The sequence below is a fragment of the Pygoscelis adeliae genome, unplaced genomic scaffold (assembly GCF_000699105.1).
Source record: "Pygoscelis adeliae isolate BGI_AS28 unplaced genomic scaffold, ASM69910v1 Scaffold218, whole genome shotgun sequence".
In the NCBI taxonomy this organism is placed as follows: Eukaryota; Metazoa; Chordata; class Aves; order Sphenisciformes; family Spheniscidae; genus Pygoscelis; species Pygoscelis adeliae.
In genome coordinates this window covers 4,187,691-4,198,267 of record NW_008825433.1, presented here as the reverse complement: position 1 = coordinate 4,198,267, position 10,577 = coordinate 4,187,691, and the positions used below count along the sequence as shown (strand labels likewise).

General features: G+C 50.8%; 1 protein-coding gene across 1 annotated transcript in view; it reads left to right on the top strand.

Moving 5' to 3' along the window:
- The first annotated feature begins 66 nt into the window (after positions 1-66).
- Positions 67-10,577, top strand: part of AARS2 (alanyl-tRNA synthetase 2, mitochondrial) — a 17,445-nt gene continuing 6,934 nt past the window's right edge. Inside the window, 14 exon segments of the mRNA XM_009331119.1 lie at positions 67-78; positions 212-400; positions 1,104-1,249; positions 2,050-2,244; positions 2,761-2,905; positions 3,356-3,501; positions 3,808-3,916; positions 4,517-4,555; positions 5,316-5,427; positions 5,960-6,087; positions 6,825-6,975; positions 8,836-9,005; positions 10,004-10,117; positions 10,532-10,577. The exon segment at positions 10,532-10,577 is cut by the window's right edge and continues 11 nt beyond it. Of these exon segments, the coding sequence (XP_009329394.1) occupies positions 67-78; positions 212-400; positions 1,104-1,249; positions 2,050-2,244; positions 2,761-2,905; positions 3,356-3,501; positions 3,808-3,916; positions 4,517-4,555; positions 5,316-5,427; positions 5,960-6,087; positions 6,825-6,975; positions 8,836-9,005; positions 10,004-10,117; positions 10,532-10,577 (1,702 nt within the window).

The window sequence follows — 10,577 nt, the reverse complement described above, 5'->3', positions numbered from 1 at the left end:
CCGTGCCCTCGGAGGAGCGCGGCCCCTCTCCGGGTGACCCCTTTCACGGAGGTCTCCTGCGGAGGGATGGGCTCCCCCGTGGGCTTACCGCGCCGCTGCCCTCCCGTTCGCCTCTCGTAGCGCCGCGTCCGCGTTGCAGGAGCCCCAGGCACAGCCCCCGGCGCTGGGTGGCATCCAGCGACAGCGGACGTCTCTCTGCCTTGGTCTCTAGTTCAAGCCCGTTTTCTTGGGCACGGCGCACCCCCGGAGCGAGCTGGCACAGCACCGGCGGGTGGTGAACAGCCAGAAGTGCGTGCGTGCAGGAGGGAAGCACAACGACTTGGAGGATGTGGGCCGAGATACGTACCATCACACGTTCTTCGAGATGCTGGGGAACTGGTCCTTTGGGGATTACTTTAAGGTGAGGCGATAGGAGCGAACCCTCTCCAGGGGGGGAAACGCGGCCTTTCTGTCAGAGCGGTGCTGTAGTTCTGTGCTGTGGTGCCGTAGGACTGTCTGCAGAAGGCATTTTGGTAAGCTCCAAACTACTTCTCGGGAGCTCTGTGGCCGGGAGCAGGGGTAGTCGGCTGGTGTGCTGAATCGCTAAGTGTGCCCTGCAGACTCTCAGAGCGCCCAGCCTTTCAAAGTTGTGAACAACGCCTACAAATCAAAGATCTCTGTGTGAATGCCAGCGTTGACCATTTAACATGGTGAAAAGAGGTTTCCAGTTCATTTGGTGCTTGTCACCAGAAAGTTTGAAAAGGGAAGTGGGATAAAAGATCCTTTAACAAACAGAACAACAAAAAGTTGTTTTGCTAGCGAATACATTTTTTCCTTGGAAAGAAAATAATCCATGTAACTCTGCTGGTAAGCACGTGCGTGTAGACCATGCTGTGATCCTGAAGGTCTCCCAACAATTTAGGAATGTCAGTTTTCCACAGGCAGCAGTGAGCTGTCTCACTCGCCTGACCTGCATCCTGCTCTTTGCAATACCCTGAAAATTGGAAAGGGAGAGAGCAGCTGAAATGAACTTCTTTGCTGTTTGACTCCCATTCTAAAGAGCCTTCCTGCATCGCTATGCATCCTGGATTACTGTGCTTCGTTTATGTTCCCTGCCTGCTCAGGAGGAGGCATGTAGCATGGCCTGGGAGCTCTTGACAGAAGTCTACGAGATCCCCAGAGATCGTCTCTACGTCACCTATTTTGGCGGAGACTCCTCGTTGGGGCTGAGCGCAGATGAGGAGTGCAGGGATGTATGGCTCCGCCTGGGGTAAGTGTGTTAGAGAAGAGGTTCTGAGCAGCAGGTGCTGACATTTCAGTCTCCATAGTCTCCCATTTGCTCTTTAGTTGATGGGAATCAGATGTAGGGGCCAAAAGTTGTGTTTTAAACTAATTTCATTTCTGGTTTAATTGGGCTGTTAGAAGTCAGCTGGGCTCTGAGTGCTCTGGGGCACTTGACCTTTAGGCTGTTTCTCAGATGTTACCAGACTGGGGGGCTGTGTACCTAAAACTGGCTGGCCTGGACGAAGTGTGTGAAGGATCTCTGATCCTTTGCTTCCTCTCCATCATGAGCTGCGGAGAGTACGTTCTCCTCTGAAAGCTAGCAGTGGCTACTTCAGTGTGAGGATGAAGCCGCTGCAGAGAGCACTGCTGTGCTTTGAGAGCTTGTTCCAGGCTGTATGTGGGCTTTGGACCCAAGGCAGCCAGCTCTGTGCCACTGTTGGTGTTCAACCTCGTCCACTGTGATCAGGCCTTGGCTCTGCTGGAATTCCCTCCAAGGAGAAAAGCAGCTCCATAGACCCAGTGGAGAGCCTGTCTCTGTCAGCAGGAGCCACACTGAGTTTGCCAGCTATTCTAGGCAGTGAGTAGGATCATATCAGGTTTGGTCCAGCTTGTTACAGCTAAGGAGAGTAATTCTGTGTGGGTAGAAGTAAAGGAATCCTAATGTGTTTGGTTATTGAGTTTGTAGTAGTCAGAAGGGATTTCTCCCTTCCAACTTTCTCTGTGATCTAGGCTACTATGTGCTTTCTGTGCATGCCCCAGTGCTGCCACTTCTGTTTGCCTTTCCAGGGTGCCTGCCAGTCACGTGCTTCCTTTTCCATTGAAGGACAACTTCTGGGAGATGGGGGACACAGGGCCCTGTGGTCCCTGCACAGAGATCCACTATGACCACGTGGGTGGTGGCAGAAATGCTGCGGCACTGGTGAACCAGGGCAGCCCCGATGTAGTGGAGATCTGGAACCTGGTCTTCATGCAGTATAGCAGGTACCAGGCATCTGGCCTGAACTCCAGAGCCTTTCCCCCTTGTCTGACTCCAAAATCATACGTGTATATTCTCAGACATCTCACTGCTTTCCAGGAGGTGGCAGTACAGGAGCAAGAGGGAAGCTGTGGCTCTTGGTCCCCTTTGCTTTATTTGTCCTGTCCTTCAAGCTCTGCTGCCTATTCTCCCTCACTTCTGCATCCCAGAGGTCTCTTGAGGTCTGCAGCAGCCCGGAGAAACCTGCAGAAGGAGGAGAAGGCCTTGGGCCCCTGTTCAGGGAAGGCCTTTTTCCCTATGTTACAGTCTATCCTGACTATCTGATGGTCAGATCCTGGCTGCCTGACAGTGCCAAGGCAGGCTGCTGTTAGTCTTGTCCCTGAGCTTCCTTCTGTTGGGTCACCTGCTGTTTCCATCCCCTCTCACTCTCCCATTCTCTTTGACTCACCTGCTCCTTTTCTTTGCCCCTGAACTGACCCTTGCTTCTCTTTTGTCTTTTATTTTTCCTGGCTGGCTGACAGAGAGGTGGAGGGGAATCTGCTTCCCTTGCCGCAGCGCCATGTGGATACAGGAATGGGCCTGGAAAGGCTGGTTACGGTTCTGCAGCACAAACGCTCCAACTACGACACAGATCTCTTCACTCCCATCTTGGATGCCATTCACAAGGTGACGGTGCCTCTGCTCAGAGTCACAGCTAAGCAAAAGCTCCTTGAATGCAGACTGCTTGCCTGGTACCATAGTACAACCTTCTCTACACGTGTTACTGTGCAGTATTTTGAGACAGGAGGTATGGCCAGCCAGGTCCACAGCAGCATTCTAGGGAAACTGGAGAGAATTCCAGGTGGGAAATCCACTGGGATATCAGCACTGCTGATCCATTTTTCCTCCAAAGCTTCTTAAATTCCTCAGTGTCAGGGCATTGGCTGACCCATCTTAGGTACAGAAGTCTTGGTATATAATGCTCTGGAAGGATTTAATGAGTACATCTTAGATGCACAAGGCTTGGAGGTAGTTGAGAAGCATGATGTCAAGTGTAGCTGGCTGCCTCTTGCATTGAAACTTTTCCTTCTGCAGCTATTAATTTCTGCTCATCTATCTCCTTACTTTCTCTTTTAGGGCTGCGGGGGGCCCAGATACCAAGGTCTGGTCGGGGATGCTGATGTTGGGCGTGTGAATATGGCCTACCGTGTGGTGGCAGATCACGTGCGCACCCTGTGCGTGTGCATCACTGATGGCATCTACCCCGGCCTCTCTGGAGCAGAGTAAGGACATAAGAAAATGGCATGGGGTGGAGGGAGGGAGGTCTAGAAAGGAATATGGACAGCCAGAGGGAGAGGTTCTGGTGTGAGCCTGAGATAGGGAGTGTGTGAGCTTTGGGGAGGCAGGAAGGTGGGAGCCTGGAAGAGGTTCCGATCTGCAGGCCCATCCTTGGATGGGTGTAGAGTGTGGGGAGCAGCTGGCCTGTGTCAGTAGATCAAGCCAGAGGAGCTGTGTCGGTGGTGTGCTGGATGTGGGAGCTGGGCAGGGATGCTCACATGGCTGCCTGGGGAATCCTGCTCTGCTTTCAGACTGGTGCTGCGTCGGATCCTGCGCAGGGCTGTCCGCTTTTGCTCTGAAGTCCTTCACGCTCCACCTGGGCTCCTAGCATCCCTGGTGCCTACCGTAGTGGAAGTGCTGGTGAGTAAAAACTGCTGCCTTGGGCAAAAAAGAGTATCGCGCATGTCCTATTCAGCCCCTTTCCTGTACACTGTCAGGAGACAATCTTGGATGTAAAGGAGCTCCAGGAGGGTGTATCTGGTGCTATGCATCACAGCAGTAAAAATCTCTTGTCTCCTGATCATTTGTGATGGGAGGGAGGGGGCTTAGTGTGACCAGTGGTGCAGTCAGCACAAGTGTGTGTGTAAGTGTATGCAAGTGCACGTTGTTGTTTCCCGAGGGCAGTGGCTTCCAAGCTGTCATATCTGGTTAAAGCCATCTGAAATTGGTCCCTGTGAGTACTAACAGCATCCTAAAAGACAATGCTTTCTTCCTATTGTGAACGGATGTGTTTGCCAAGAGATGCTGTCTAGCACAGGAGGGTCACAGGGAGATAGCCAGGAGATGGCAGCTGTAAGTCCACGAGTGATTCTTCCCCTGTGCTTTTGTCCCTGGGACTGTGCACTGGGGCTCCCTTCACGCTCACCTGCCTGAGAAACCTCTATAATGCTTGTGGTGTGCTGTGAGATCCTTTGAGGCAGATGCTGAGGATGTTGTCACTAACTGAGGCTCACTCCACAGGGAGATGCCTATCCAGAGCTAACGAAGAATGCAGACCAGGTGAGCAATGTGGAATTGCCTGGAGAGAAACCCCATCTCTCATTATCTTTGTGAGGCACGGCTCTCAGGGGCAGAAGTCAGCCCTTCCTTGGGACTTAGCTGGAGCAGTTTGCATAGCCTCCTCCATACCCATGTTCTCTTGGGTGGGCTGAGATGTGCTGGGAACATGTTTGTATCCTGGGCACGAGAAGTATCTGTGACAGATTTCCTTGTGGGAGTTCTACTAGATCCTTACCAGGGACTGCTTGTCCTGGTGTAAGGCAGCTATTGCTCTAAAAAAAACTAGGGTAGCTTTTTTTGTTGAGTGCAAGTACAGTCTGTCTTAGCCTGGGTACCTTTTATCCAAACTGGATTCGTGATTTAAGGCTAGTCCTGGCTTGCTTCTGCTGACAACTGTGACGAGCAATTTCTCTGGCTGTTCCAGCCATGCAATTTTAATAAGGTCATAGACATGAATGTCTGACAGGGAGCATTTGTCAGCCTCCAGCCTTTCCCAGGTGAATGGTCAATATTTCCTTGACAGGAATGGTGATAGGAGGCACAATGACTTTGGCACTGTTTAGTGTTGCATGAGAGCCATGTTGTGATGGATACTTAGAGAACAAAAAGGCTGGTTCAAGCAGACACGGCACTCTTGTTAGACACGTGCTTGATGTGCTTTGAGCTGACTGTAGCAGGGAGCCCAGTGGTAGCAGGGCTGAGCTGAGCTGGGGAACCACCTGAGGTGTTGTGGCTAACCCTTCTTCTGATCCTTGGGCAGATCATGGATATCATCAATGAGAACGAGGCAGCTTTTCTGTCCTCCCTCGAGCGTGGGAGGCACATCATTGAGCGGACAGTGCAGCAGATGGAGCCCTTCACAAATTTCCCGGGTGAGTCTCCCTCCTCTGACAAGCTGCACTTAAAGATGGTTTGATCCAGGTCCTCACAAGCATTGCAGTCAAAACTGTGGTGGATGTCTGCCTCCCCCACATGTTTTCAGTGACCTTCTAGCCCCAGGCAGAGGAGCAGATGTTGCTCCTTTCTTCAGATTGCAATTGTTTTCTAGTACTTTGTTCTCACAACAAACTAGGAAAATTAGAAACATTCCCTTGCTGCTTTATTGACTGATTAACTGGGTCCTTACAAGACACAGCTGAAAGAAGGAGCTCAGGAGCTGACCAGAGCAGCTGCCTGTCTAGATGTGCTGCACTGAATTTTAGCAGGGATGGGGCTGTGGGGCATCATTAATACTCAGTCCCATAAAAGAACAACTGCATGGCTTCTCTTCCTTTCCCCATTACCAGTGCAGTTGCACGCAACACAGGTGAATCCAGTTACCAAGGCACACACTAGATTGGTCCCATCCAAGCAAATCTTGAGATGCCTTCACACAGAGTTCATGTCCTTCTTTTTGTCCTACAGCTGAAGTAGCCTGGTCTCTCTATGGGAATTTGGGATTCCCTCTGGATCTGATTGACTTGATGCTTGAAGAAAAGGGAATCAGTTTGGATTCAGCTGCTTTTAATGAACTTGTTCTGGAAGATGCAAAGGTAAGAGGGAGACTCACGTTGTCAGAATAATTCAGAGCCTTCTCTCTCTCCTGTGAGCATGGAGGCGGAATTCCTTTCACTACTGAAGCTCTTCAGAAGCACCACAGGGCCATGTGCCTTTTCCCTGAAGGGAAGTGGGTCTGAAACAGCAGTGGGGTCACAATGCCTTTGCTTGTGGGTGTGGGACTGAGAAGTACTGGCTGGTGATTCTCTTCAGATCAGTAGAAGTGTTTTATGATGCTGACTGTTGTTGGAGTGGAGGTTATCATAGAATTATATAGGTTAGGAGTGTCTTCTGTCAGTCATGTAGTCCAACTCCTCACACAAAGCAGAGCCAGCTTAGCTCAAACAGCAAGTGATTTATGAAGTTTACAAAATCTCCTCAGTCTCTGTAGTGCTGGAAGACTTGCACTGCCCACCCTGTGCAGTAATCAGTTCAAGGTGTTGCTCTCCTGAGCTTTAATGGCCTGGAAGTTTCACAGCTACACAGCAAGCTGTGCTGGGAGGGTTGTGTTAGCTGTTGCTTATGGCCTGCCTCAAGGCTAGCACAGGGTGGCATTGAGTGCTCCTGGGGTTTGAAGGAATGGAGTTGGTTTAGCAGTAGCCTCTGTCAGCCTGGATCTAAACAAGCCTTTTCCAGGAAGGTCAAAGAAGTTGTTCCTGGCCTTATAGCTCCAGTTATCGGTTTGAGTGCCCCTAGGTATCTCCCATCTAACTGTGCCTTTGCTCTGCTGTAGCGGAAGGCTGGTGGCCCACAGGCAGGACACCTGGAGGACTCAAACACGCGCCTTGATGTGCACTCACTGGCTCAGCTGCGGAGCAACGACGTGCCTGCTACTGATGACTCTCCAAAGTACGCCTACACACTTGGGCAGCACGGGCAGTATGGTAAGTGGCGAGGTCCTGTCTTGTAAGGCAAGCTCTGCCTGAGGGCGCTGGAATCCCTCACAAGGCTGCTTTTACTGCCTAACCTCATGGATGCAGAACATGTACTTTGTGGTTCAAACCCGTCCACCTTGCTGCTGCATCTTTTCTCTGCCCCCGTACCTCATCCCAAAGTAGGTGCTTTTCTTTTTGCTGTTGGTGTGTCCCCGGGAAAGGTCTGGGCTGGTGACAAGGCTGTGAGCTCTGAGTTGGTATTACCGTGCAGTGGTGAAGCAGGGACTGTCGATTTCTGCTAGAGATAACTCTGTCCCTAACAATTAGGCTTCTGGGTGTGAGTGCTAGGGAGAATGAAGAATAATTATGCAAAGGCTTTAGGTAGTTGTTTAAAACAGTGCACTTGCTATTTCTTTGGCAGACCACTAGATGCTAGTGCAGGCTTTTTATCATTTAGGATAACTGGGGTTGCCGATGCTCTAGGGAAAGCATAAAGCTAAACCACAGAGAGTAAGAGGTGGTGTGGCTGTCACAAACAATTAAAGATAGCTGTGTACAGCCAGCTCCCTCTTACCCAGTGTGCTGGGGGCAACCGACATTAAGCGGAAAGTGAGGCAATTCAAACTATATATACCACAGCAAGAGCATAATGGAGGGGAAAAAACCCAGCAGTGACACTGGCTGGAATCTCCAAGCTAGTGCTGTCTCACCTCATCAGTCACTGAATCGTGGAATAATTGAGGTTGGAGAGGATCTCTGGATGTCCAGTCTCTTGATCAAAGGACCATCAGCTTTGCAGTCAGATCAGGTTGCTCAGAGCCTTGTCCATTTAAGTTTTCAGTATCTTTAAGGACAGAGATCCCACAGCCTCTCTGTGCCCTGTTCCAGATCTTTATCACTCTTAGTGTGAAAAGTTGTTTTGCTTATGTACCACCAGAATTTCCTGTACTCTACAGGTAGTCTCACAAATGCTAAATAGGGGTGAATAACCACTTTCCTTGACCTGCTGGCTATGTTTGTGTTCATACAGCCCAGCAGGCAGGCAATCTTCCTTCTTGCAAGGGCACCCTGCTGACTTGTGTTCAACTTGCTCCTGAGGACCCCAGGGTTTCTGTCAGTCCATTTCTGTAGCCTGCTGAGATGCCTCTGAAAAGCAGCCCTGCTCTTCAATGTATCAGCCAGTCCCCACAAATTTATTGCCATACACGAGCAGGATATGGGTACATCCCATCTTGTCATGGATAGTCATTAATGAAGATGTTAAATGGTTTGGGCCTTAATATCAGCCACCAAGTAGCTCTACTGGTAACTGAATATCAGTTGAACGTTGAAGTGTTGAGCAGTTCTCTGTGGGGCCAGCTGCCCAACCAGTTATACACCCACCTTATGGTCCACCTGCCCAGCCCGTGTCACCTGAATTTGGCTTCAAGGAGGCTAGAGGAGCGCATGTCAGAAACTTGCTACGTCAAGGAAGGTGACATCCCTGTCTTCCCTTGTCCACCAAGCCAGTCATCTCTTCATAGAAGGCAGTCAGGTTGGCCAAGCATGCCGTGTAGCAAGATGCAGACATGTATGTGCCACACCTTGCTCTATCAGGCTCATGTGGAGCCAGATTGGGCGTCCCGGCCTGGTTACCTGCTACCCAGCAGGTCTGTCACTGTGTAAGTGAGGGGTGACTTGGTTCCAAATAACAGATCCTTTGTCCTTTCTGCCAATAGATGTTCCTCTCCTACCAAGGCAAAGGAAGGCGCCAGCTTTCAGTATAGACTGGGTGTTGGCAGGGTTGGCATGGGGAAGTGACCCCTCCTTTCATGTTGCAATCTGACAGGGTGTATGCACTAATTGCTGCCATATTCTTCTCCCTGACAGAGTTCAGCCCATGCCAGGCCACCGTCCTGATGCTGTACAGAGATCAGTCTCTCCAGAAGGAGGTTGGGGCAGGGCAACGCTGTGGTGTCATCTTGGACAGGACTAACTTCTATGCAGAGCAGGGCGGGCAAGCCTCTGACCAAGGCTACATGATACGTTTAGGACAGCAGGTGCGACCTTTTGGTGCCTGAACCCAAGGCTGCCATGGATACTGAAGCCAGGCAGACTTGCCCAAGTGATGGGCTGTTTTACTACGTTAATTTGCAAGCTACTGACTCTTGACAGTTCTCTTGGCTTTGCCTCGGGGTTGGTGGAGTGAGGGAGAAGTAGCACTAACTTCACAGAGGTGGACCTGCTGCTCTGGTTGTCTTTCTCAGCCCTTTGCAATTTCTCCTTGCTGGTGAATGCTGGAAAGTCTTCTTTAATGTGTTGCACTCTTGCCAGCTGGGGTTGCAATGCAGAGAGAAGACAGTCGATGATCAGAGAGCCCACAAGCTGAGTAACTTGTCTCTGGCCAGTCCTGGATGACTGCAAGCAGTGCCCAACCTGAAACCCAGTGCAAAAACTCGTCCCTCCCAAAAGCATCAGGGAGGACCTCCGCCTCTGCAGCATGTTCTTCAACCTTGCCAGAGGGAGAGCTTTTATCCTTTCCTAGGAAGTTACATGGGGTGCAGCTTTTTCTCCTTCCCACATTCCAGCTCTTGAGAATCACCCCTGGTCATTGACGCTGCCTTTTTAGCCTTGCAGAATGTGAGAGTGCTTTGCTCAGCACTTCTCCTCAACGTGAAGTGGGGATCAAGTTTCTCTTGCCAGCCCAGTGAGGCAGAAATGGCACTTTGGATACCTGAGACAGGTGCCTCGGCAGCTGCTGTCCATTTTCTCATGGACAAGCATCCTTGCTAGGAAAATTCATCAGCATGGGTGGTGTTGCTGCCCCTCCACTGCAAGCTGACAGCCTCAACATGTTGTGTAGTGAGTGGCTGGATGCAGGGAAGGCCTGAGGCACTCTGGTTACATTGGCAGTAAGTTTGTCCCTGCTTTTCCTACCCCATCCCTGTCTTTTAGAGATCAATGGGGGTTGTGTTTCCTAGTCAGATCAAGCAGGCACCTAGCACAGGTCTTTGGATGTTCCCTGTGTCCTAACTCATCTTTCTGTCTCTTTGCTCAGGACATACTCTTCCCTGTAGAATCAGTTCGTCTCTGTGGTGGTTATGTGATCCATGAGGTCACTGCTGTGGAAACCCTGCGTGCTGGGGACCAGGTGCAGCTCTTTGTGGATGAGGTGATAGCTCACTGCTCTTAACCTTTTCCTAGCTTTGCCTTGAGAGTCTTGTGATGTCATGAGTACCCTGGGCACAGCAGAGCCTTATCCCTTGTACTCCTGAGACTGCTCTTCATTGTGATGTGCAGTGGGAAGGAGACCTCACAAGTAACTCTGTAATCTGCCATGAGCCATTGGTCTGTCCAGAAGTATCCAGCCTACCCTTTGCTATTTTACAGAGGTGATCCCATGGGAAAAGAAGTTAAATCTGCCCTTTGACATAAATTCATCTGACGGCTGTGCTACCCATTGTTTATCCCCTCCATCTTCTCCCATCCCCTCACATGCAGCCTTTCCCTTATCTCTTCTTGCCATCCCCTGCTCCCCTGAGCTGTGGAGAACCAGCACTCCCTGCCAACTTGTCTGTGCTTTCAGGCCCAGCGGCTGGCCTGGCTGACGGACCCCACCGCTACACACCTGC